Raw genomic sequence first — 27,324 nt, 5'->3', positions numbered from 1 at the left:
ATAATCTAAATGGGACTATTTTGAGGGGGTGCAAGAGCAGAGGGACCTGGGGGTCCATATTCACAAATCTTTGAAAGTGCCACGGCAAGTAGATGAGGCAGTTCAGAAAGCGTATGGGATACTTGGCTTTGTAAATAGGGCCATTGAATACAAAAACAAGGAAGTTACACTAAACCTTTACAAATCACTAGGAACATAGGACAGGAGGAGGCCATTCAGCCCCTCGAGCCTGTTCCGCCTTTCAACGAGATTGAGATCATGGCTGATCTGTGATCGAACTCCATACACCCGCCTTTGGCCCATATCCCTTAATACCTTTGGTTAACAAAAACCTATCAATCTCGGATTTAAAATTAACAATTGATCTCGCATCAATTGCCGTTTGCGGAAGAGAGTTCCAAACTTCTACTACCCTTTGTGTGTAGAAGTGTTTCCTAATTTCACTCCTGAAAGGTCTGGCTCTAATTTTTAGACTATGCCCCCAGTCCTAGAATCCCCAACCAGCGGAAATAGTTTCTCTCTATCTACCCTATCTGTTCCCCTTAATATCCTGAAAACTTCGATCAGATCACCCCTTAACCTTCTAAATTCCAGTGAATTCAACCCTAGTTTGTGTAATCTGTCGGGGGTTTTGGTTTGGGGTTTTTTGTCTGGTCAGTCAGTCGTGTGCCTGAGCTGCCCCAACCCCTTGCGGTTCGAACCGCTTCCCCCTTTTTAGTTCTGAGCACCGGACTTATTTACGAGCAGCGATATAGACAAACGAGACCAGTGGTTTGGTGCAAAGAAAACCAATGTTTATTAAAATAGAGAAATAATTACTATACAGAGAAAATCACTATGGATGCAACACAATTACACTTAGCGGGGGAGGAGAAACGGACACATCGAGGGAAAATTACGAAAATGACAATTTTAGCAATCCCCTTAACTCCCACCCTTCACACCTATCTAGGTTATCTTGTGATGGGCCAGAAAACTTATGCTCACCAGTCTAGGATGTTGAAACGCCTGCTCCGTGCCCTGTTGCCTGTCGATGTTTTTAGGTTTTCACCACCCCAAAGCAGAGATACCCCAGTAATTCAAACATAACTGCGGGTGTCCTAATTCCCTGGATGGGCTCTTCGTCGGCGATCCCCTCGCTGGGTTGATGATACGGCAGGGCACTGGAGGCGAGGCGAGAGAGAGAGAGAGAGATGGCTTCCCGAGGGACTCGTTATACCCCTCCTGGGAGTCCTTATCTCCCGCCAGATCAGCTTGTTCCTTTGTCTGACCTGGACGTGTTGAAGCTTATACAAAGGAATCCGATCTGGGCCCATCGACCTGGATGGCCGGTTAATCGGTTTTTGAACGTCTCATAAGTGTTTCCCTTTGACCCACTGGTTTCGTGATGGGGCCATTCCAGCTTGAATGCCCCGTTGATCATTTGCAAGCAGTGCTGATGTCCTCTAACAAAGGTCTGAACGCAGCTATTACATATTGATTGACTGTGCAAACAGCCTTGATGGGTTTTAATCAGAGGCCCGAATGCCACTGGTTTGCTTCTCATGCATAAATGCAGAAGGTTTGTCTGCCTACTAATTTCTAGAAAGTTCCTTCTTCGTCAGCCCAAACTGAAACTTACAGGCCTTGGCCATGAGGTTGACCGTAGCCATCTTGTTGAGCCCTGGATTTTAAACTCAGTCCAGCCAGGGTTTCTCCAATAAGCCAAAAGTAAATCTTCGGGGAAGACATGAAATTTGCGAATCCTTTCAAATCTCTCCTCGTAACTTAACCCTTGAAGTCCGGGTATCATTCTGATAAACCTACGCTGCACTCCCTCCAAGGCCAATATAACCTTCCTACAGTGTGATGCCCAGAACTGCTCACAGTACTCCAGGTGTGGTCAAACCAGGGTTTTGTTCAGCTGCAGGGTTTTGGCCTCAGCTGGAGTCTTGTGTACAGTTCTGGGCACCACACTTTAGGAAGGATGTCAAGGCCTTGGAGAGGGTACAGAGGAGGTTGACCAGGATGGTACCAGGGATGAGGGACTTCAGTTATGTGGAGAGATTAGAGAAGCTGGGATTGTTCCCCTTAGAGCAGAGAAGGTTAAGAGGAGACCTAATAGAGGTGTTCAAAATGATGAGGGAGTTTTGATCAAGCAAGTAGGGAGAAACTGTTCACTCTGGCAAGTGGGTCCGTAACCAAAGGTCACAGATTTAAAATAGTTGCTAAAAGAACTAGAGGGGAATGAGGAGAATTGTTTTCACACAGAGGGTTGTTAAGATCTGGAACGCACCATCTGAAAGGATGCTGGAATCAGGTTCCACAGGAACTTTCAAACGGTAATTGGACATGTACTTGAAGAGGACTAGTTTGCAGGGTTCTGGGGATAAAGCTGGGGTTTGGGACTAAATTGGACAGCTTTCAAAGAGCCGGCACAGACACGATGGGCCGAATCACCTCCTTCTGTGCTGTTAGATTTGATGATCAGTGTGAAGACGCTGGTGTCCCTTAAGGCTCTTAGAGCTTTTAAAGCTCTTCCCACAGTCAGAACATTTAAAGGGTCTCTCGTCAGTGTGAACAAGCTGGTGTGACAGGAGGGTGGATGACTGAGTGAATCCCTTCCCACATTCAGAGCAGGTGAACGCCTTCTCCCCAGTGTGAACTCGCTGGTGTCTCTTCAGCTCCCTGGGGCTTTTAAAGCTCTTCCCACAGTCAGAACAGTTAAATGGTCTCTCATCAGTGTGAACTCGCTTGTGTTTCAGCAGGTTGGAGGACTGAGCAAATCCCTTCCCACACACGGAGCAGGTGAACGGTGTCTCCCCAGTGTGTAGGAGCCAGTGTCCCTTCAGCTCCTGGGGGCTTTTAAAGCTCTTCCCACAGTCAGAACAGTTAAATGGTCTCTCATCAGTGTGAACTCGCTGGTGTTTCAGCAGGTTGGAGGACTGAGCGAATCCCTTCCCACACACGGAGCAGGTGAACGGTCTCTCCCCAGTGTGTAGGAGCCAGTGTCCCTTCAGCTCCTGGGGGCTTTTAAAGCTCTTCCCACAGTCAGAACACTGAAATGGTCTCTCATCAGTGTGAACTCGCTGGTGTGCCAGCAGGTTGGAGGGCCGAGCGAATCCCTTCCCACACACGGAGCAGGGGAATGGCCTCTCATCAGTGTGAGCTCGCTGATGTGCCAGCAAGTGGGATGACTCACTGAATCCTTTCCCACACATGGAGCAGGTGAATGGTCTCTCATCAGTGTGAACTCGCTGGTGTTTCAGCAGGTTGGAGGACTGAGCGAATCCCTTCCCACACACGGAGCAGGTGAACGGTCTCTCCCCGGTGTGGAGGAGCCAGTGTCCCTTCAGCTCCTGGGGGCTTTTAAAGCTCTTCCCACAGTCAGAACACTGAAATGGTCTCTCGTCAGTGTGAGCTCGCTGGTGTGCCAGCAGGTTGGAGGGCCGAGCAAATCCCTTCCCACACATGGAGCAGGTGAATGGTCTCTCATCAGTGTGCGCTCGCTGGTGTTTCTTCAGATACTGGGTGCTTTTAAAGCTCTTCCCACAGTCAGGACAGTTAAAGGGTCTCACATCAGTGTGAACTCGCTGGTGTTTCTTCAGTTCCCCGGGGCTTTTAAAGCTCTGCCCACAGTCAGAACACTGAAATGGTCTTTCATCAGTGTGCACAAGCTGGTGTACCTTCAGCTCCCTGGGGCTTTTAAAGCTCTTCCCACAGTCAGAACATTGAAATGATCTCTCATCAGTGTGAACTCGCTGGTGTGTTTGCAGGTGGGATGAACGAACAAATCCCTTTCCACACACAGAGCAGGTGAACAGACTGTCCCTGGTGTGACTGCGCTGTTGAACTTCCAATGCAGACGGGGAACTGAATCCCTTCCTGCCGTCCCCACCTTTACCCGGTTTCTCCCCGGTGTGACGGTGCACGTGTCTCACCAGGTCAGGCGATCGGCTGAATCCGCGTCCACACACCGAACACGTGTGCGGTTTGTCGTCACTGCGATCGCTGCTTTCTCCTTCCATGTGCAAAGGCCGATGATATTCAGGTCCGGATGAATCGAGCGACTCTGTCAGATCTTGACGTGATGTTTGGTCTGAGCTTCCTGCCTGTAACTGCTCCACTTCTATAACCCTGTAAATTGAGTTCAGAAAAGGATCAAAGGCAAACTGTTGTTTAATTTTCCCCTTTCCGACCCTAGGGGCAGTGAAGCTGATTTTCGGCCCCAGCTGCTGCACAGGTTGGTTGAAAGGATCAGCAATAATGGCGGCTGTAATACCCACAAGCCCCAGCGCTCCAGAGAGCGCTCTGTTGACTCTGAGTCCCGCGCATGTGCTCATGGCCCCCGCGCCCTCCCTCCTGCTCCACAATCACCCATCCCGATCAGTCCACAATGCGCATGCTCAGCACACAAAACCCCGCGGTTGGAACACCGGACACGCATGCGGAGCCGCAACATCTGGTACGCGTGCGCTGCTCAGGTGGGGGCGAGTCAGTGTTTCGCCTCAGCCGGAGGGAGGTGCGCATGCGCAGGACGACCCAACATTCTTCCTGTCAGCAATCACTCCCTCGTTTCTTTAATAAAAACAGAAACTGCTGGAAATACTCAGCAGGTCAGGCAGCAGCTGTGGAGAGAGAAACAGAGTTAATGTTTCAGGTCGATGACCTTTCATCAGAACTGCTTGTTCTTTAGTGTCAGCTGTGGCTCAGTGGGTAGCACTCTCGCCTCTGAGGCATAAGATTGTGGGTTCATAGTCCCACTCCAGAGACCTGAGCACAAAAATCCAGGCTGACACTCCAGTGCAGTGCTGAGGGAGTGCTGCACTGTCGGAAGTGTCGTTTTTTGGATGAGACGTTAAACTGAGGCCCTGTCTGCTCTCTCAGGTGCATATAAAAGATCCCATGGCACTATTTCGAGAAAGACAGGCTTGCATTTATATCGTGCCTTTCATGACCAGCAGATGTCTTGAAGTGCTTTACAGCCAATGAGGTACTTTTGGAGTTAGTCACTGTTGTAATGTGGGAAAGAGCAGGGGAATTATCCCTGGAGTCCTAGTCAATGTTTATCCCTCAATTAACATAACAAAAAGATAGATTATCTGGTCATTATCACATTGCTGTTTGTGGGAGCTTGCTGTGCGCTTATTGACTTCCGCGGTTCCTACACCAGCACCAGGGGTCACAGTCTAAGGATAAGGGGTAAGCCATTTAGGACAGAAATGAGGAGGAATTTCTTCACCCATAGAGTGGTGAACCTGTGGAATTCTCTACCACAGAAGGCTGTAGAGGCCAATTCATTAAATATATTCAAGAAGGAGTTGGATATATTTCTTAAGGCTAAAGGGATCAAGGGATATGGGGAGAAAGCAGGGACAGGGTACTGAATTTGGATGATCAGCCATGATCTCATTGAATGGCGGCACAGGCTCGAGGGGCCGAATGGCCTACTCCTATCTTCTATGTTTACATTATAACAGCGACGACACTTCATTGACTGTAAAGCGGTTTGGGACGTCTGGTGGTGGTGAAAGGCGCTATATAAATGCAAGTCTTGCTTTCTTCACTGGTCTCACCAGCGACCTCTTCTGGCGGTTGGTTGATTGACAGACGATAGTCCGCACATGCGCACACGGAGCGGCAGTTTGGGCCGAGTCCGGCACAGCGACCCCTCCCAGTCACCAAGGGTAATAACCGCGCATGCCCAGAGGACACCAACCCCCCCCTCCCCCACTCGGAGCTGCGCCTGCGCACTCGGAGTCGCGATCGGTGACGCAAAGTGAGTTTTCTCCACTCCCGATTGGGTGGAGAATCGCGCGGGGTAGGGGTGGATCGGGAGAGAATAAAGTGAAATAGAAAAACCTGAGAGTCCACGAGGCCCCGGACCGAGCGGAGTCAGTTGGACAGAGCACGTGAGCTCCTCGGGGACACGTGACCCAGGCCCACAACCTGATTGACGGGAGCTTCTGACCAATAGGGAGCGAGCAGGGTGGGGCTGGCGGAGCGAGCCGGCGGCGCGTCCTCCAACCAATCGGGGAGCCCGAGGGGCGGGACTAGCACCGGCTGATTGTCTGATCCGCAGGGCAGCGAGTTTCTCCAGTCCCTTGTTCAAGGCCCGGGGCCAGTGGAGGCTGTGGGCCTTTATTCCCCTTATTGGACACAAGGCTCTTTGTCTCACGCATAGGGTGACGTCATACTGAAACTTTCCGCCCTCCTTTACAAAGATGGCTGCCGTTATCCTGGGCCTGTAAGGGGAAGAAATCCCTGCAACTGCAAACACGGGATCTTCAGGTTATTATTCGTGGCTTGCCTCCTGCACGAGTTGTTTATCAAGTCTCCCCACCCACCTACCGGTCCATTACTCCCCTCCATCGCGATTCTTACCCGCTACACCATCGCCCTCCCGGCTTCTGTTCCACTCCATCCAGCTCCAGTAACGCACTGCGCATGCTCAATATACCGGACCCTCCCGCACCTGTGCGCTGGGCTCTTGTAGTCTGGGTATGGCACGTGCTCCACCGCGGGGAATGCTGGGTAAAAGCCCCCATTGAAAGACCAGATTAGTGAATGGAACATGATTTACTGTGATCAGGTTGAGGACTGAACCATGTTCATTCTAGTAGTTATGCTTTGTTTCTGCTGATCTTAATAACCCCTGTACCTGTGCTGGAGATTAATATTCTGTATAAATAGTGAATAAATAAAGCTCCAGGAACAGCACTTCATCTTTCGAATAGGCACTTTACAGCCTTCTAGACTCAACATTGAGTTCAACAATTTCAAACTTTAACCTCTGCTCCCATTTTTCATGCTGTATGATTTTGCCATCCCCATTTGCAACATTTTCCAAGACTCGGTTTCACAGTCACATCTCTTTCCTCAGCAACTGTCTCCGGTTCCGACTTATCCACACTTCGTGTTTCAGATCCACCCAGGATAACTTTCCTGCCTCTTACCTTAGTAATATCTGTTACATCTCCAGCTTTTTCCTGTTCTGATGTAGGGTCCCAGACCTGAAACGTTAATTCTGTTTCTCTCTCCATGGATGCTGCCTGGCCTGCTGAGTATTTCCAGCATTTTCTGTTGTTATTTCAGTGAATAAATCAGTATATTTCAAACACACAGTGTGTCAAATATTTGATTACTCCATGATAAGAGAAGACGAATTGATGTTCTGTTCCAGACTGTTTAATTTTTGGTCCTTTTCTTACTCTAGATTATTTCCGTTCTCATCTCGTTCGCCTTCCACCACATCAAACCCCAAGCTTGCTCCGTTTGAGTACACAACTTGTGGGTGTCATAGAATGAACTGTAGTGTCTCACTTACACTCATCTGCCATCAACTGGTCCAGGCAGCGGGCGGTCGAGGGGGTCGTTCGGCCCGACTGCCTGCCTCTCTCCTGGTGGCCCTGGAGATGGAGCACGCGGAGTCCGCCGGCAGGCTTGAGGCCTTCCGTGACCGGTGGGCGCTGCGGGGACCAGAGTGCATCATCACCCCAGCCAACACAATTTTAATTTAATTTCTTAAGTTTCATTTAATGGTTTTTTAAGTTACAGTTTATTTGTTTATGGTCCCTACAAAAGAGTACACTCATCTGCACACCGCAGGGACTGGAGTGCTTATCACCACAGGTAATGAAATGTTAATTTAATTAAGTTTCCTTTAATGTTTTAAGTTAAGCGACAGTTTATTTGTTAGCACTGAAGAGTACACTCAGCTGCAATTCCTTTGAACCACAGCTTTATAGAAATATCTTGCATAAGTTTTGAAATCTGTTATTATCTGTATTACCCTTTGTGGATTTGAGTTAGTAAAACTCCTCCACATGTACTGCAAGTGATAACCTTTGAAATGTTCTAATCTTTGTAATACAGGTAGTAATTTCTGAGCTTGATGGTCTAGTTGATTTAATTTCTTGTTACTAAAATACCTTGCACTATTTCTTTAACCGAGATAATTGTTTCAAATACTTCCTTTATCAGGTCTTTAGCTGCTCCATTGATCCCTGTCAATGATCCTTTGTTAGGGGCTGGGGTTAGGGTGTGGGCTTAGGGGTTAGTGGTTGGGGCCAGTGGTTATTGGTTAGGATTGTTGTTAGTGGTTGGGGCCAGTGGTTATTGGTTAGGATTGGGGTTAGTGGTTGGGGCCAGTGGTTATTGGTTAGGATTGGGGTTAGTGGTTGGGGCCAGTGGTTATTGGTTAGGATTGGGGTTAGTGGTTGGGCCAGTGGTTATTGGTTAGGATTGGGGTTAGTGGTTGGGCCAGTGGTTATTGGTTAGGATTGGGGTTAGTGGTTGGGGCTAGTGGTTATTGGTTAGGATTGGGGTTAGTGGTTGGGGCCAGTGGTTATTGGTTAGGATTGGGGTTAGTGGTTGGGGCTAGTGGTTATTGGTTAGGATTGGGGTTAGTGGTTGGGGCCAGTGGTTATTGGTTAGTGGTTAGGATTGGGGTTAGTGGTTGGGGCTAGTAGTTATTGGTTAGGATTGGGACTAGTGGTTGGGGCTCGTGGTTATTGGTTAGGATTGGGGTTAGTGGTTGGGGGTAATGAATTGGAGGTTAGACTTAGGAGTTAGTGATTAGGGTTAGAAACCATTATTAACAACACAGGTGTCACTGGATGCATCTTTTTTCATTTCATGTTTTTTAACCTCACACAGACGAGTCACAAAACAGCCTCATGAATTGTTCATTCAAGGAACATTCTTTCTGGCTGGAGCCTGATTTTTTCCCTTCTTTCACACCTCTACTGTTCTCACAGAAAAATACATACACTTTGGGATTTGGGGACAAGAACAGGCAGATCCAGGTGTTGGGCTGGTTACATCCAATCATCAGCCTGCCTGAAAAGGGCTTCTGAAAATAACCTGTCACCATCTGATTCCACCGTCATATCTTCATCCATTACCCGCCTTTCGCCCTCACTAGAGCAGTTTTCACCACCATGACCATTCTCCATACTGAGGCTCTCTGATTTCCATTTGTAATCTCAGTGAAAGTGGTCCCTCGATTTGGTGTCACAATGTAAGTGGTCCCTGGATTTAGTGTCACAATGTAAGTGGTCCCTGGATTTGGTGTCACAATGTAAGTGGTCCCTGGATTTGGTGTCACAATGTAAGTGGTCCCTGGATTGGGTGTCCAGATTCATTTCCAGCCATTTTGAGATGTCCCTTACCCTGACAACAGAAAGACAACACACCCTCCGGGACTCTCGATCCTGACTGTAAAGACTACTATCTATCCTTCTAATTATAGAATCCCCTATACGACAATGTTTCCACTCTGCTCCTCCACCCCTTGGACAGCCTCCTGTTCCATGGTGCCTTGGGCAGCATTCTAGCTGTCCTTCCCAGTCTTTCTCCTTATCCTCACAGGTATTGCGTACTTTGTACCTGTTGGACAGGAGCAGTGTCTGCTGGACTTCCTTCACTACTTCTCCTACATTCCCCTTACCCGGCTGACTGACAGTCACACTCGCCCCTTCCTGCACCTGTGCTTTCTTCTGGTGTGTGACTGTACTCGAGTAAATTATCCAGTAATTCCTGCTCCTCCCTTATATGTCAGAGTGTCTCTAGCTCGGACTCCAGCTCACTGACTCTGAGCTGAAATGTCATGAGGCAGAGACATTTGCTGCAGATGTGGCAGTCTGGGACAGTCTCGTTGTTCACAAACTCCCACATACTGCAATCCCCACACACTGCCTGGTCTTTATTAATGAATGAATGAATTTATTTTTTGTTATCTGTAGTTTACTTCTTGAACTGTGATTAATTACTTCGCTATTTATCAGTTATGAGCATCTTTAAAAGCAGTTAGAATTTAATCAATTACCTCGTTTTCCTTTGACTTAGTTACTTGCACTAATAAATTCTTACTAAGTCAAGCATAACACTAAACACTAAAGAGACTAAACACACAAAGGGATATCGATATTCTTACCGATATACTTATGTTAATTTGCTCTGCTGTGTGTTCATTATAACGTCACTTTTTTCTGTGTCCTCCGGTGCGATTATTTATTATTTACTGTTGCTCCTTGGTTTAAATTACTGAGCACCTCCTTCCCCCTCAGCATCCAATTCCCATCCTCACCAAATTCCCCTTACCACTCTGTTTAGCAAGCCACTCCGTTAAGTAGATTCTCGAGCTCTGTGCCACACCGCTCATCCTCCTCCTGTTCCCTACTCCAAAGGTATCTCTGACCTCAGCTATACCACTCACTTTTCCTCCACATTCTTTGACTAAAATGGCAGCGGATGTTGCCCAGAACACTCCGCGCGCCAGAATAGGCCCCATCAATGCTGCAGGGCCCGGTGTGCGCAGGCAGGGGGAGGGCTCAGTGCGGGGCGGGTCCCACGCGTGCACAGTGCCGCCAGTCGGGTGATGGTGGCGGAAGGTGGAGAGAAGATTCTGGAGCGGGGAGGAGGCGGCGGAGTGCAGGGGAGCAATAGAACCGGCGGGGAGACTTTATAAACACCCGGGGTGGGCCTCAGGCCCCGAACAAGAGCCTCCGGGCCGGGCGTTTGCCCCGAACGGGGCGGCAGCTGCGGGGCTTTCTCCCGGTGACAGGCCCGGGGTAACGGCCGCCATTTTGAGAGCCTCAGGGGGGCAGCAGGGCGAATGCGCGGCCCCCTTGGCCAGGAACCAGGAGGAGAGAATCTTGTCAATTTCTATCCTGGACTCACAGTGATGGCTTTTGTAATCTCCTTTTACAGGCTGTGAGAAGGGCAGCATTTACACTCCGCAAACTCAAACCAAACATCACATCGAGATCTGACAGAGTCACTCCATTCATCAGGACCCGAATATCATCGGCCTCAATGTGGAAGGAGAAATGTTTGTCTGTGGGAAAAGATCTCAAACATCAGCGTGACTGGAAAGGCACCGAGACACACACACCCGAGTGAGAGTGTACCAGTGCACTGACTGTGGAAAGAGCTTTAACCAGTTACACAGCCTGAAAAATATCACCCCATTCACAGCGGGGAGAAACTGTACACGTGTTGTGTGTGTGGACGAGGCTTCAACTGATCATCCGACCTGGAGAGACACAAGGACACCCGCACCATGGAGAAACCGTGGAAATGTGCGGACTGTGGGAAGGGATTCAATTACCCATCTAAGCTGGAAACTCATTGACGCACTCACACTGGGGAGAGGCCGTTTACCTGCACCGTGTGTGGGAAGGGATTCACTCAGTCATCCAGCCTCTATACACACCGAGTTCATACTGGAGAGCGACCGTTCACCTGCATTGAATGTGGGAAGGGATTTACTGCTTTATCAACTCTCCTGACACACCAGCGAGGTCACACTGATAAGAGACCTTTTAAATGTTGACTGTGAGAAGAGCTTTAAAAGCACAAAGGATCTGTTGACACACCAACGAGTTCACACTGGGGAGAGGCCGTTCACCTGCTCCATGTGTGGGAAGGGATTCACTCAGTCATCCCACCTCTGACATCAACTTGTTCACTGATAACAAACCTTTTAATTGTTCTGACTGTGAGAAGTGCTTTAAAAGTAAAAAGGATTTATTGATACACCGACGCACCCACACTGGGGAGAGGCCGTTCACTTGCTCCGTGTGTGGGAAGGGATTCACTTGTTCATCCCACCTTCTGACACACCAACTTGTTCACTCTGATAAGAGACCGTTTCAATGTTCTGACTGTGAGAAGAGCTTTAAAAGCAAACAGCACCTGCTGAAACACCAACACACTCACACTGGGGAGAGGCCGTTCATCTGCTCCGTGTGTGGGAAGGGATTCACCCGATCATCCCACCTGTTGAGACACCAGCGATTTCACACTGGGGAGAGGCCATTCATGTGCACTGAGTGTGGGAAGGGATTCACTGATTTATCCGACCTTCTGACACACCAGCGAGTTCACACCGGGGAGAGACCGTTCATCTGCTGTGTGTGTGGGAAGGGATTCACTCAGTCATCCCACCTCACCGAACACCGACATGTTCACACTGATGAGACCTTTTGAATGTTCTGACTGTGAGAAGAGCTTTAAAAGCGCAAGTGGTCTGCTGAAACACCAACGCACTCACACTGGGGAGAGGCCGTTCACCTGCTCTGTATGTGGGAAAAGATTTACTGATTCATTCTACCTGCTGACACACCAGCGAGTTCACACTGGAGAAAGTTCGTTCACCTGCTCCACGTGTGGGAAGGGATTCACGGATTCCTACAACCTGCTGGCACACCAACCTGTTCACACTGGGGAGTGGCCATTCACCTGCTCCATGTGTGGGAAGGGATTCACTGATTCATCCAACCTGCTGACACACCAGCGAGTTCACACCGGGGAGAGACCGTTCACCTGCTCTGTGTGTGGGAAGGGATTCACTCAGTCATCCTCCTTACTGAGACACCAGCGAGTTCACAACCGACTGCAGAGGTTGGATTCTGCTGTTATTGCTGCTGTTAATCACATCCAGGACTGAACCATGTTCATTCTATCAGTTGGGGTTTGTTTCTGCTGATGTTTATAACCCTATAACTGGGCTGGAGATTAATATTCTGTATAAATGTCAAATAAATCAGCTTTGTTTCAAACACACTTTGTGTTGAGTCTGTGCTGACTCCATGATAAGAGGAGACTAATTGATGTCCTGTTGCTGACTGCTCCATTTTTGGGCCGTTTCTCCTTTCTTACTCTGGATTATTTCGGTTCTGATCTAATTGGCCTTCTACCATCCTGGGAGTCCCATGATACAACGATAATGGAGTTGTTGACTAATCACAGCGATCAATCTCTATCAATGAGTCTACAACAGACCCAGACATGAGGTGAGGAAAACCTCAGTGGTGGAGAGCTTTAGGAGCCATCGGACCAGTCACCTCTTCCTCCCGAGCATTCTACACTGACCACGTCATGTCTCAAATTACTCACACACTGTGTCCCAAAATCTTACTCTATGAATGAAATCGGTCCAATTTACATTTGAATGAATCAACACTAACTGCTTTCACCATCTCCCGAGGGAGCCTGTCCCATCGATTGACCACTCACTCACTCACTGAAATATTGTTTCCACAGATTGGATTTGGAATTTACCCCCTTCAAGCGCAGGCCGTGTCCTCTGGTTCTACTGTTCTGGACAGGGTAAAATAACTTGTCGTACTCTACATTATCCAGTCCCTTTAGAATCCTAAAAACAGCAATCCTATCACCTCTCGACCTTCCCTCTCGACCTTCTCCTTCCAGTGTGAACAGGCCCAGTTTACATAACCTGGACATGTTGGCTCGATACTCAGTTAAATTCTGACACAAACCCGTTGATGCTTCTTAAATTGCATTAACCAACACTTCACAGAATCCTAGAATGATACTACACAGGAGGCCATTCGGCCCATCGTGCCTATGTGGCTCTCTGAAAGATCCATCCAATTACAAAAGCAAAATACTGCGGATACTGGAAATCTGAAATAAAGAGAGAAAATGCTGGAAATCCTCAGCAGGTCAGGCAGCGTCTGTGGAGAGAGAAACAGAGTTAACGGTTCAGGTCACTGACCTTCCGTCAGAACCTTTCATCACACATTATAATCTAATGTATTACTCACTCTGGTTTAAGCTTACATTGTGGTTAATAACGGCAAACTCTGTTGTTTCTCCCGATCTGATTACAGTTTCCAACCAGTCGATTCAGTGGAATGTTCTATCAGTGTTGCCATGGCGACCTGTCTGCAGTGAAGCGCCTGTTTGACTACTTGGAAGCGCAAAGTATCTGCTGACAGACCAACACACTCACACTGGGGAGAGGCCATTCACCTGCTCCATGTGTGTGAAGGGATTCAGTCTATCATCCAACCTGCTGACACACCAACACACTCACACTGGGGAGAGGCCGTTCACCTGCTCAGTGTGCGGGAAGGGATTCAGTCTATCATCCAACCTGCTGACACACCAACACACACACACTGGGGAGAGACCGTTCACCTGCTTCGTGTGTGGGAAGGGATTCAGTCTATCATCCAACCTGCTGAGACACCAGCGAGTTCACATGTGGCTGCAGGGTTTGGATTCTGTTGTTATTGCTGCTGTTAATCACATCCAGGACTGAACCATGTTCATTCTGACAGTTGGGGTTTGCTTCAGCTGATGTTAGTGTTATGTATTGTGTGTTCTATTGTGTGTTCTCCTCCCACCTGTGGTGGCGCTGTCACAGGAGATAAATGGTTGGGTGTTCTTTGTTAAGTTTAGCTCTCTTTGTTCGGAACTTGCCAGAACTTCCTTTCCTTCCAATAAAGCACTTCATGTTTGAATCTGAGTTCTGAGTCCTAAATTGTGTCTAGGTAGAAAGGTACCAACACAACAGTTAGTAACCCCTATAACTGGCTGGAGTTTAATCTGTATCAATGTCAAATAAATGAGCTTTGTTTCACACACACGCAGTGTGTCGAGTCCTTGATATCTCAACGATAAGACGAGCTGATTGAGGACTTGTTACAAACTGAGTGGAATCCATCTGAGAACTGAGTTGCCACAACTTGTTAAAAGATGGATCTACAAGATGTCCAAGTCTGACAGGACAGAAAATTCTATTATATCACAGGGTCCACTTCAACCATCCAGGGCAGTGAGCCCCTGTAATATTGGATTTTAACCTATGGGAAATATTCTGATAATTTGTTACTGTCACGGGGCAAAGCAGCCTTGTTACTTTAACATCAATTTAATCAAACTCAATGGACAATCCGATCTCCAAAGGGAAACGTCTCCTTAAAGCTGACGGTGTCGGCAGTTCTGCAGCTCATTTCTCAGTGTGAGCGTGTCAGAATGAAAAGCTTTAACAACAGCCGATGTTTCACAAAGGGAGACCTCACCAGATCAAAGGCCATTGGTGGAGTTTAATGGGCTGTTTGTGTCACTGGGCTACAGGAGGCCATTTTTAACCGAAGGAAAACTGGTCACAGCAAGACTGTCCCTGGTCCACTCGAACCCCCACCTTCTCTCTCTCTCACTATTTATGGGCACTGCTGCAGTAATTGCTCCTCTGACCTTTCCTCTCTTGTCCCTCCTACACCCCTAACACACGGCCTGACACAATCTCCCTCCCCCTACATCCTCACTGTGCTGGAATCCACACCAGTCTCCCCATCTGCTCCTTGTTCTCTCCCTGGATCCTAAAACTACTGAACTCACTCTTCCCCTCCTGAAGTCTACAGGCTCTACAACTGAAGCTTGGTGTCCCTCAGTCCCGACTCCTTGATTTACCTCCCCTTCTCTCCTCCTCTTTCCCCCTTGGTTGTGTTCCACACTCTGGGCCTTGGGCCTTCCCCGGGGATTCTCAGTATGAACAGGTGGGATGTGTTTGGAGACAGGGTGTCCCGGCTCTCCACCTTTAAAGGGACAAGGAGACGACCAGCTGGGATGAATGGCCCTGCTTTATGACATCACTGCAGTGCCTAGCAACCAACCTCCCTGAGCCCTGCTCATTATGGGCTGGGTTTAGCTCAGTTCTGTTACAGGGAGGGAAACAGGAGCAGGATTCGCCCCGTGTGGAGCCCAGGATTAATGGGGAGAGGTACAGGATCAATTTATACCTTGAGTGAGAAATGTCATTGTCCCGGACACTCCCTGTCCCTCGGTATCTGTGTCGGGGAGCGGCTGATAGGTTTACTCTGTATCTAACCCGTGCTGTACCCGACTGGAGAGTGTTTGATGCTGACACTAGGGGCTCAGCTCCACGAGCACAACATTTAACCCAAAGATGATCTGATAAACCCATCAGCTTCTCCCCTGGACACAGGTCCTGAGGGACAGGGAGTCTCTCTGATATTTTGGTCGGTGTCGTTGATCAAGTTTAAACACCTCGCTCACATCTCCTCTCACCCTGCTTTGTCCTAATGAGAAGTGCCCCAGTTTCTCTCGTCTCTCCTCCTGGGAAAGAGAAGTTCACCTCAGTTAGAAACTCAAACAGGCACTTCACTGCAGACAGGCCATCATGAGGAAACATTTCTTTACCCAGCGAGTTATTATGATCTGAAATGCACTGCCTGAAAGGGTGGAGGAAGCAGATTCAAGAGTAACTTTCAAAAGGGAATTGGATAAATATTTGAAGGGAAAACATTTACCGGGATATGGGGAAAGAGCAAGGGAGTGGGACTAATTGGATAGCTCTCCCAAAGAGCTGGCACAAGCATGATGGGCCGAATGGCCACCTTTTGTGCTGTTTCATTCTAGGATTCTCTGATAACTAAAGCCTCTCATCCGTGGTATAACCTCAGTGAATTTATTCTGCAGCCTCTCTGTGGCCCCGACGTCCTTCCTGCTGTAAGATGCCCAAAACTTATTCTAACTGCAGCCGAACCGATGATTTTGTTTTCTACGCCCCGTTTATAAAAAACCTCGGTTATTTTTAAACCACTTTATAAACTTGCCCTCCAACTTTTAAAGATTTGTGTATCTGATCTCCCTGTAGATTTAAAAGATAACATGGCTAAAATACATTGACACCAAATATGTCTGATATAACGTGCATTATGGGAAAGAGAAGTTTAGTCTGAGTTAGAAACTCAAACAGGCATTTCACTGCAGACAGGTCGCCATGGCAACACTGATAAGACATTCCATTCACTGAATCGACTGGTTGGAATCTGTAATCAGATCAGCGGAAAGAACAGTTTGTCTGTTATTAACCACAATATAAGCTTAAAGCAGAGTGAGTAATAGATTATATTATAATGTGTGATGTTTATACCTATGACTGTGAAACTATAAGAAATAACATAATTAACAGCAGGCAAGGTAGTTCAGTGATAATGAGAACATTACTGAAGAAAAGTAACTGCTGGGAAGAACTGTACAGGGCGTGGTGAGACCACAGCTGGAGTACTGCGTACAGTTTTGCTCTGCTTATTTAAGGAACGATATACTTGCATTGGATGCAGTTCAGAGATGCTTCACTGGGTTGATTCCTGGGACGAAGGGGTTGTCTTATGAGAAAAGGTTGGGCCGATACTCATTGGAGTTTAGAAGTATGAGAGCTGGTCTTAAACATAGAAGATAGGAGCAGGAGTAGGCCATTCGGCCCCTCGAGCCTGCTCCGCCATTCAATGAGATCATGGCTGATCATCCAAATTCAGTACCCCGTTCCTGCCTTCTCTCCATATCCCTTGATCCCTTTCGCCTTAAGAAATATATCCAACTCCTTCTTGAATATATTTAATGAATTGGCCTCTACTTCCTTCTGTGGTAGAGAATTCCACAGGTTCACCACTCTCTGGGTGAAGAAATTCCTCCTCATCTCAGTCCTAAATGGCTTACCCCTTATCCTTAGACTATGAGCCCTGGTTCTGAACTCCCCGACCATCGGGAACATCCTTCCTGCATCTAGTCTGTCTAGTCTTGTTAGAATTTTATAAGTTTCAATGAGATCCCCTCTCATTCTTCTAAACTCCAGCGAGTATAAGCCCAATCGACCCAATCTCTCCTCATACGTCATTCCTGCCATCCCAGGTATCAGTCTGGTTAATCTTCGCTGCACTCCCTCCATGGCAAGAACACCCTTCCTCAGATAAGGGGACCAAAACTGCACACAATACTCAAGGTGCGGTCTCACCAAGGCCCTGGACAACTGTAGCAAGACATCCTTGTTCCTGTACTCGAACCCTCTTGCTACGAAGGCCAACATACCATTTGCCTTCTTAACCGCCTGCTGCACCTGCATGCTTACCTTCAGCGACTGGTGCACAAGAACACCCAGGTCTCGTTGCACTTCCCCTTCTCCCAATCTATTGCCGTTCAGATAATAATCTGCCTTCCTGTTTTTGACACCAAAGTGGATAACCTCGCATTTATCCACATTATATTGCATCTGCCATGCTTCTGCCCAATCACCCAACCTGTCCAAATCATACTGGAGTTTCTCGGCATCCTCCTCACAGCACACACGCCCACCCAGCTTTGTGTCGTCTGCAAACTTGGAGATATTACATCTAGTTCCCTCGTCTAGATCATTAATATATGTTGTGAATAGCTGGGGTCCAAGGACCGATCCCTGCAGTACCCCACTAGTCACTGCCTGCGACTCGGAAAAAGACCCGTTTATTCCAACTCTTTGCTTCCTGTCTGCCAACCAGTTCTCTATCCAAGTCAATACCTTGCCCCCAAGCCCATGTGCCTTAACTTTACACGCTAATCTCTTATGCGGGACTTTATCGAAAGCCTTTTAAAAGTCCAAATACACCACATCCACTGGTTCTCCCTTGTCTATTTTACCAGTTACATCCTCAAAAAATTCCAGATTAGTCAAGCATGATTTACCTTTTGTAAATCCATGCTGACTTTGTCCGATCCGGTCACTGTTTTCCAAGTGCTCTGCTATTACATCTTTTATAATGGACTCTAGCATTTTCCCCACTACCAATGTCAGGCTTATGTTTCCGCATTTGAAACATATAAGATTCTGAGGGGGCTCGACAGGGTAGATACAGAGAGGATGTTTCCACTCGTGGGGGGAATCTAGAACTAGGGGGCATAGTTTCAAAATAAGGGGTCGCCCATTTAAAACGGAGATGAGGAGGAATTCCTTCTCTGAGGGTCGTGAATCTTTGGAATTCTCTACCCCAGAGAGCTGTGGAGGCGGAGTCATTGAATATAGTCAAGGAGTTGACAAGATTTTTGAAAAACAGGGGAATCAAGGGATATGGAGATCGGGTGAGAAAGTGGAGTTGAGGTCGATGATCAGCCATGATCTTATCGAATGGTGGAGCAGGCTCAAGGGGCTGAATGGCCGATGCCAGCTCCTATTTCTTATGTTCTTATGCACCAGGGAAAGCGTCCTTGTAAATTACAGATCAGGGAATTTCGAACTGTTTCTTCCTCAATTCCTGCCAAAGCCCAGCAGAGAAGAACATAAGAAATAAGAGTAGGCCATAGAAACATAGAAGATAGGAGCAGGCGTAGGCCATTCAGCCCCTTGAGCCTGCTTCGCCATTCAAATGAGATCATGGCTGATCATCCAAATTCAGTACCCTGTCCCTGCCTTCTCCCCATTTCCCTTGATCCCTTTAGCCTTAAGGAATATATCTAACTCCTTCTTGAATATATTTAATGAATTGGCCTCTACTGCCTTCTGTGGTAGAGAATTCCAGAGGTTCACCACTCTCTGGGTGAAGAAATTCCTCCTCATCTCTGTCCTAAATGGTGTGGGGATGCCGGAGTTGGACTGGGGTGGACAAGTGTAAGAAGTCACACAACACCAAAGTGATCATGGCTGATCATCCAAGTTCAGTACCCTGTCCCTGCCTTCTCCCCATATCCCTTGATCCCTTTAGCCTTAAGAAATATATCCAACTCCTTTTTGAATATATTTAATGAACTGGCCTCCACCGCCCTCTGTGGCAGAGAATTCCACAGGTTCACCACTCTCTGAGTGAAGAAATTCCTCCTCATTTCAGTCCCAAATAGCTTACCCCTTATCCTTAGACTATGACCCCTGGTTCTGGACTCCCCAGCCATCATAAACATCCTTCCTGCATCTAGTCTGCCCAGGCCTGACAGAATTTTATAGGTTTCGATGAGATCCCCTCTCAATCTTCTAAACTCCAGTGAGTATAAGCCCAATCGACACAATCTCTCCTCATACGTCATTCCTGCCATCCCAGGTATCAGCCTGGTGAATCTTCGCTGCACTCCTTCCATGGCAAGAACGTCCTTCCTCAGGTAAGGCGACCAAAACTGCACACAATACTCAAGGTGCGGTCTCACCAAGGCCCTGGACAACTGTAGCAAGACATCCTTGTTCCTGTACTCGAACCCTCTTGCTACGAAGGCCAACATACCATTTGCCTTCTTAACCGCCTGCTGCACCTGCATGCTTACCTTCAGCGACTGGTGCACAACACCACCCAGGTCTCTTTGCACTTCCCCTTCTCCCAATCTATTGCCATTCAAATAATAATCTGCCTTCCTGTTTTTGCCACCAAAGTGGATAACCTCACATTTATCCACATTATAGTGCATTTGCCATGTTTCTGCCCAATCACCCAATCTGTCCAAATTGTACTGGAGTTTCACGACATCCTCCTCACAGCTTACCCTCCCACCCAGCTTTGTGTCGTCTGCAAATTTGGAGATATTGCATCCAATTCCCTCGTCCAGATCATTAATATATATTGTGAACAGCTGGCGTCCTAGGACCGATCCTTGCGGTACCCCACTAGTCACTGCCTGCCACTCAGAAAACGACCCGTTTATTCCAACTCTTTGCTATCTGTCCGTCAACCAGTTCTCTATCCAAGTCAATACCTTGCCCCCAATCCCATGTGCCTTAATTTTGCACGCTAATCTCTTATGTGGGACCTTATCGAAAGCCTTCTCAAAGTCCAAATACACCACATCCACTGGTTCTCCCTTATCTATTTTACCAGTTACATCCTCAAAAAATTCCAGTAGATTAGTCAAGCATGATTTACCTTTTGTAAATCCATGTTGACTTTGTCCGATCCTGTCACTGCTTAGCAAGTGCTCTGCTATTACATCTTTTATAATAGATTCTAGCATTTTCCCCACTACCGATGTCAGGCTTACCGGTCTATAATTCCCCACTTTTTCTCTACCACCTTTTTTGAATAGTGGGGTAACATTAGCTACCCTCCAATCCATGGGTACTGTTCCAGAGTCTATCGAGTTCTGGAAGGTGACCAGCAAGGCATCTACTATTTCTAGGGCCACTTCCTTAGGTACCCTGGGATGTAGATTATCAGGCCCTGGGGATTAATCGGCCTTCAGTCCCATCAATTTTCCTAACACCATTTCCCTACAAATACTGATTTCTTTCAGTTCCACCCTTTCATCAGGCCCTATGTTCCCCGGCATCTCTGGGAGGTTATTTGTGTCCTCCTTTGTGAAGACAGAACCAAAGTATGAATTTAGTTGGTCTGCCATTTCTTTGTTTCCCATTATAAATTCCCCTGATTCTGACTGTAAGGGACCTACGCTTGACTTCACCAATCTTTTTCTCTTCACATATCTATAAAAGCTTTTACAGTCAGTTTTTATGTTCCCTGCTAGCTTACTCTCATATTCTATTTTCCCTTTCTTAATTAATCCCTTTGTCCTCCTTTGTTGAATCCTGAACTGCTCCCAATCCTCAGGATTATTGCTTTTTCTGGCCAATTTATATGTCGTCTCCTTAGATCTTATGCTATCCCTAATTTCCCTTGTTAGCCACGGTTGAGTCACCTTTTTTGTTTTATTTTTATGCCAAACTGGGATGAACAAATTCTGTAGCTCATCCATGCAGTCTTTGAATGTTTGCCATTGCCTATCCACCGTCAACCCTTTGAGTGCCACTCCCCAATCAATCCTACCCAACTCGCTCCTCAGACCATCATAGTTTCCTTTATTTAAATTGAGGACCCTAGTCTCTGAGTCAAGTGGAGAGATGCATAAAGACACAGCTTATATAGTCAGAGAATAATGCCAGATGATTACAGGTAATCTTTCTAACTGCCATTTATCACACCTCGGCAGAGAGATAATCAGAGCGATCAAAGGTGTGAATGGTGGGGGAGAAGTACCTGGACTCTGTTTCAGAAGGTAGTCACACCTATGAAATTAATTAATTCAGATGTTGTCCGTGGTCAGGGACAGGACGGTGTGACTATGAGTGAGGCAGGTACAGGGATCCAGGAGGTAGTGTTGGAGGAGCCGCAGCCCTTGCTCTTGTCAAACAGGTTCGAGGCTCTTACTCCCTGTGGGGACGGGAGCGGAGACTGCAGGGGGGATGAGCAACCTGGCCACAGCACCGTGGAACGGGGGGCCATTCAAGAGGGGGGAGTTCAAAGAAATGTTGTAGTGGTAGGGGATAGTATCATTAGGGGGATAGATAGGGTTCTCTGCAATCGAGAGCGGGAGTCCCGAAGGCTGTGTTGCCTGCCCGGTGCCAGGGTTAATGACATCTCTTCTGGGCTGGAAAGAAACTTGGAGGGGGAGGATCCAGTTGTCGTGGTCCATGTTGGTACAAACGACGTAGATAGGACAAGGAAGAAGGTTCTGTTAAAGGAGTATGAGCAGCTAGGGGTCAAATTAAAAAGCAGAACCACAAGGGTAATAATCTCTGGATTACTACCTGAGCCACAAGCAAATTTGGCTAGGATAAATAAAATTGAAGAGTTAAATGCGTGGCTCAAAGACTGGTGTGGGAGACATGGGTTTTGCTTCTAGGGATACTGGCATCAGTACTGGGACAGGAGAGAGCTGTTCTGTTGGGACGGACTTCACTTGGCCAGTGCTGGGACTAGAATCCTGGCGAATCGAATAACTAGGGCTGTAGAGAGGGCTTTAAACTAATTAGTGGGGGGGCGGTTTCTAGAGAGCAAATAATAAAAATTACAACTGAGGTCATAGACCTAGGTGGCAGTAGGGGAATTAAAAACCACAGCGTGTCAGGAAGGGACAGAAGGTATGGAGTAAAAGGTAAAGTAGTAAAAGGGGAAAAAGCAGGAACTAAGTGTCACAAAACATATTTGAAAGTTCTCTATCTGAATACACGTAGCATTCGTAACAAAATGGACGAGTTAACGGCACAAATAACTACATATGGGTATGATCTTGTGGCCATTACAGAAACATGGCTGCAGGGTGACCATGACTGGGAATTAAACATACCAGGGTATTTAACAATCAGGAAGGACAAGCAGGAAGGAAGGGGAGGTGGGGTGGCTATGTTAATAAAGGAAGGAATCACTGTAATACACAGAAATGATATTGGGTCAAAGGATCAGGATAGCGAAACAGTTTGGGTGGAGATAAGGAATAATAAGGGGAAAAAAACACTAGTGGGCGTAGTCTACAGGCCTCCTAACAGTTGCAACTCTGTTAGACGGAGTATTAATCAGGAAATAGTTGGGGCTTGTAATAAAGGAACAGCTATAATTATGGAGGATTTTAACTATCATATTAACGGGACAAATCAAATTGGGCATGCAGCCTTGAGGATGAGTTCATTGAGTGTATTAGGGATGGGTTTCTTGAGCAGTATGTAACTGAACCGACCAGGGGGCAAGCAACCTTAGATTTGGTCCTGTGTAATGAGTCAGGATTAATTAAAAATGTCCTAGTAAAGGATCCCCTTGGAATGAGTGACCATAACATGGTTGAATTCCATATTCAATTAGAGGGTGAGAAGGTTGGATCTCAAACAAGCGTACTGAGCTTGAATAAAGGAGACTATGAAGGTATGAGAGCGGAATTGATTAGAGTGGACTGGGAAAATAGATTAAAGGGTAAGACGGTACATGAGCAGTGGTGTACATTTAAGGAGTTATTTTACAACTTTCAAAAAAATATATATTCCACTGAGGAAAAAAGGGTGTAAAAGAAATGACAGCCATCCGTGGCTAAGTAAAGTGATTAAGGATAGTATCTGACTAAAAACAAGGGCATATAAGGTAGCCAAATCTAGTGGGAGGATAGAAGATTGGGAAGTCTTCAAAAGACAGCAAAAAATAACTGAAAGATTGATTAAGAAAGGGAAGATAGATTATGAAAGTAAATTAGCAAAAACTATAAAAACAGATAGCAAGAGTTTCTATAGTTATATAAAAAGAAAAAGGGTGGCTAAAGTAAATGTTGGTCCCTTAGAGGATGAGACCGGGAAATTAATGGTGGGAAACATGGAGATGGCAAAAACGCTGAACAAATATTCTGTTTCAGTCTTTACGGTAGAGGACACTAAGAATATCCCAACACTGGACAAACAGGGGGCTCGGGGGGGGGGGGGGGGGGAGGAGCTAAACACGATTAAAATCACTAAGGAGGTGGTACTCGGTAAAATAATGGGACTCAAGGCGGATAAATCCCCTGGACCTGATGGCTTACATCCTAGGGTCTTGAGGGAAGTGGCGATAGGGATTGTGGATGCATTGGTAATAATTTTCCAAAACTCCCTGGACTCAGCAAAGGTCCTGGCAGATTGGAAAACTGCTAATGTAACACCCTTATTTAAAAAGGGTAGTAGGCAGAAGGCTGGAAAGTATAGACCGGTTAGCCTAACATCTGTGGTAGGTAAAATGTTAGAGTCCATTATTAAGGAGACAGTAACAGGACATTTGGATAAACATAATTTAATAGGACAAAGTCAGCATGGTTTTATGAAGGGGAATTTATGTTTGATAAATTTGCTTGAGTTCTTTGAGGACGTAACATACAGGGTGGATAAAGGGGAACCAGTGGACGTAGTGTATTTAGACTTCCAAAAGGCATTTGACAAGGTGCCACACAAAAGATTATTGCTCAAGATAAAAAATCACAGGATTGGGGGTAATATTCTGGCATGGGTGGAGGATTAGTTATCTAACAGAAAGCAGAGAGTTGGGATAAATGGTTCATTGTCAGACTGGCAATCAGTAACTAGTGGTGTTCCGCAGGGGTCAGTGCTGGGTCCCCAACTCTTTACAATCTATATTAACGATTTGGAGGAGGGGACCGAGTGTAACATATCAAAGTTTGCAGATGATACAAAGATGGGAGGGAAAGTAGTGAGTGAGGAGGACATAAAAAACCTGCAAAGGGACATAGACAGGCTAAGTAAGTGGGCAGAGATTTGGCAGATGCAATACAATACTGGAAAGTGTGCGGTTATGCACTTTGGCAGGAAAAATCATAGAGCAAGGTATTATCTTAATGGCAAGAAACTGGAAAGTACTGCAGTACAAAGGGATCTGGGGGTCCTGGTGCACAAAACTCAAAAAGTTAGTATGCAGGTGCAGCAGGTGATCAAGAAGGCCAATGGAATGTTGGCTTTTATTGCTAGGAGGATGGAATATAAAAACAGGGAGGTATTGCTGCAGTTATACAAGGTATTGGTGAGACCGCACCTGGAATACTGCATACAGTTTTGGTGTCCATACTTAAGAAAAGACATACTTGCTCTCGAGGCAGTAAACAGAAGTTTCACTCAGTTAATCCCGGGGATGAGGGGGTGGTCATATGAGGAGAGGTTGAGTAGATTGGGACTCTACTCATTGGAGTTCAGAAGAATGAGAGGCGATCTTATTGAAACATGTAAGATTGTGAAGGGGCTTGATCGGGTGGATGCGGTGAGGATGTTCCCAATGATGGGTGAAACTAGAACTAGGGGGCATAATCTTAGAATAAGGGGCTGCTCTTTCAAAACTGAGATGAGGAGAAACTTCTTCACTTAGAGGGTAGTAGGTCTGTGGAATTTGCTACCCCAGAAAGCTGTGGAAGCTACATCATTAAATAAATTTAAAACAGAAATAGACAGTTTCCTAGAAGTAAAGGGAATTAGGGGTTACGGGGAGCGGGCAGGAAATTGGACATGAGTCTAGGTTCGGGTCGGTCATGGCCCTGTGGGTGGCGGAGCGGGCCCAGGTAGCCTGGTCCTCCTCCTACTTCTTGTGTTCTAATTCTGTGTTAGATTTCAGGAGATGGTTCTAGTCACAGGGATAGTGGAGACCTCAGGAACAGGCTGCCAGCTAGGAGTCCTTCAAGAGTAAATTGGGCCTGTTCCTGGCTGGGGTGGAGATCACCTTTTACAGAAGGTAAGTACTGCAGGAAATACAGGGACAGAGTGATCTCCTGGACGAGTTTCGATCGCCTAGATGGGTCGGAGAGGAATTTCCAGATTTTTTCTCCCAAATTGGCCATTGTTTTTTTTTTAATTTGGTTTCTCGCCTCTCCCGGGAGATCACATGGGTTCGGGTGGGATGGAGAGTGAAAGTAGATTTCAGGTTAGGATCAGATCAGCCACGATCTTATTGAATGGCGGAGCAGGCTCGAGGGGCCGATTGGCCTACTCCTGCTCCTATTTCTTATGTTCTTATGCTCAGGGGCAGCAGAGTCCCAGGACCAGCTGCTAGTGGGCATGCTCAGGGGCCCAGAGTCCCAGAACCAGCTGCTAGTGGGCATGCTCAGGGGCCCAGAGTCCCAGGACCAGCTGCTAGTGGGCATGCTCAGGGGCAGCAGAGTCCCAGGACCAGCTGCTAGAGGGCATGCTCAGGGAAAGCAGAGTCCCAGGACCAGCTGCTAGTGGGCATGCTCAGGGGCAGCAGAGTCCCAGGACCAGCTGCTAGTGGGCATGCTCAGGGGCCCAGAGTCCCAGGACCAGCTGCTAGTGCGCATGCTCAGGGGCAGCAGAGTCCCAGAACCAGCTGCTAGTGCGCATGCTTGGGGGCAGCAGAGTCCCAGAACCAGCTGCTAGTGCGCATGCTCGGGGGCAGAGTCCCAGGACCAGCTGCTAGTGAGCATGCTCAGGGGCAGCAGAGTCCCAGAACCAGCTGCTAGTGCACATGCTCGGGGGCAGAGTCCCAGGACCAGATGCTAGTGCGCATGTTCAGGCGCAGCAGAGTCCCAGGACCAGCTGCTAGTGCGCATGCTCATTGGCAGAGTCCCAGGACCAGCTGCTAGTACGCATGCTCAGGGCAGCGGAGACCCAGGACCAGCTGCAAGTGGGCATGCTCAAGGGCAGAGTCCCAGGAGCAGCTGCTAGTGGGCATGCTCAGGGACAGAGTCGCAGAACCAGCTGCTAGTGCGCATGCTCAGGGCGACACTGGGTAACGGTCGTTAACGGTTGAAGAATCGGAATTACCGGCGGAAAGCGAGTTTTCTCAGCTGGACGGACGAGCGGAGACAGACGGGGAAAGAAATGACGGTAAACACAAACCTGGGAGCCCGAGGATCAAAGGAAGCGAACAGAGCGGATTCAGCCTCGCGGAGCAGGCCAGACTTCCTCAGCGACACGTGACCAAGGCCCGCGGCCTCTGTGACGTCATCGCATCAGGGACACGTGCCCCGGGCCCACGGCCTGATTGACGGAAGCTTCTGACCAATAGCAAACGAGCGGGGCTGGGCTGGAGCAGCGAGCCGGCGGCGGGTCCTCCAACCAATCGGTGAGCCAGAGGGGCGGGACTAGCGCCGGCTGATTGTCTGATCCGCAGGGCAGCGAGTTTCTCCAGTCCCCTGTTCAGGGCCCGGGGCCAGGGGAGGCTGTGGGCCTTTGTTCCCCTTATTGGACACAAGGCTCTTTGTCTCACAACACACTGGCTCAGGTTTTAATACAGACTTTTGAAATTCATCAATAAGAGCAAATAAACCTCGTGCTTCTGTGGAACAACCTTTTTAATATTTGGGAGTAAAGGGACAAGTTTTTTTCCCTCTGGGGAATTTATTATTAGTTTCAGGAAACAACAATAACCACTTGTTTTTATAAAGCGCCTTTAATGTAGTGAAACGTCCCAAGGCTCTTCACAGGAGTGTTAGAAAACAAAATTTGACACCAATCCACGTAAGATATTCGGGCAGATGACCAAAAGCTTGGTCAAAGAAGTAGGTTTTAAGGAGCATCTTAAGAGATGGAGAGGT

At 47.5% G+C, this 27,324-nt stretch overlaps 1 protein-coding gene and 1 pseudogene across 1 annotated transcript; one reads left to right on the top strand and one right to left on the bottom strand.

Annotated features, from left to right (window-relative positions):
- Positions 1-772: 772 nt before the first annotated feature.
- LOC147118420 (uncharacterized) lies at positions 773-26,731 on the bottom strand. The gene is made up of 2 exons (XM_085984416.1): positions 26,627-26,731; positions 773-4,116 (listed from the first exon to the last, which is right to left on the bottom strand). The coding sequence occupies exon 2, from the start codon at positions 4,005-4,007 to the stop codon at positions 2,454-2,456; it is 1,554 nt and encodes a 517-aa protein (XP_085840542.1). The 5' UTR covers positions 4,008-4,116; positions 26,627-26,731; the 3' UTR covers positions 773-2,453.
- Positions 10,898-12,433, top strand: LOC147118421 (uncharacterized; annotated as a pseudogene).
- Positions 26,732-27,324: the final 593 nt, after the last annotated feature.

This window comes from Somniosus microcephalus, chromosome 4 (assembly GCF_052327205.1).
Source record: "Somniosus microcephalus isolate GS21.2 chromosome 4, FLI_Smic_1.0, whole genome shotgun sequence".
Taxonomy (NCBI): Eukaryota; Metazoa; Chordata; class Chondrichthyes; order Squaliformes; family Somniosidae; genus Somniosus; species Somniosus microcephalus.
Note: the sequence above shows the minus strand (reverse complement) of the source record. Positions and strands in the feature narration are given on the sequence as shown.

Coding starts and splice junctions, on each gene's coding strand:
- LOC147118420 (XM_085984416.1), bottom strand. CDS start 4,007: ATGGAAGGAGAAAGCAGCGATCGCAGTGACGACAAACCGCACACGTGT.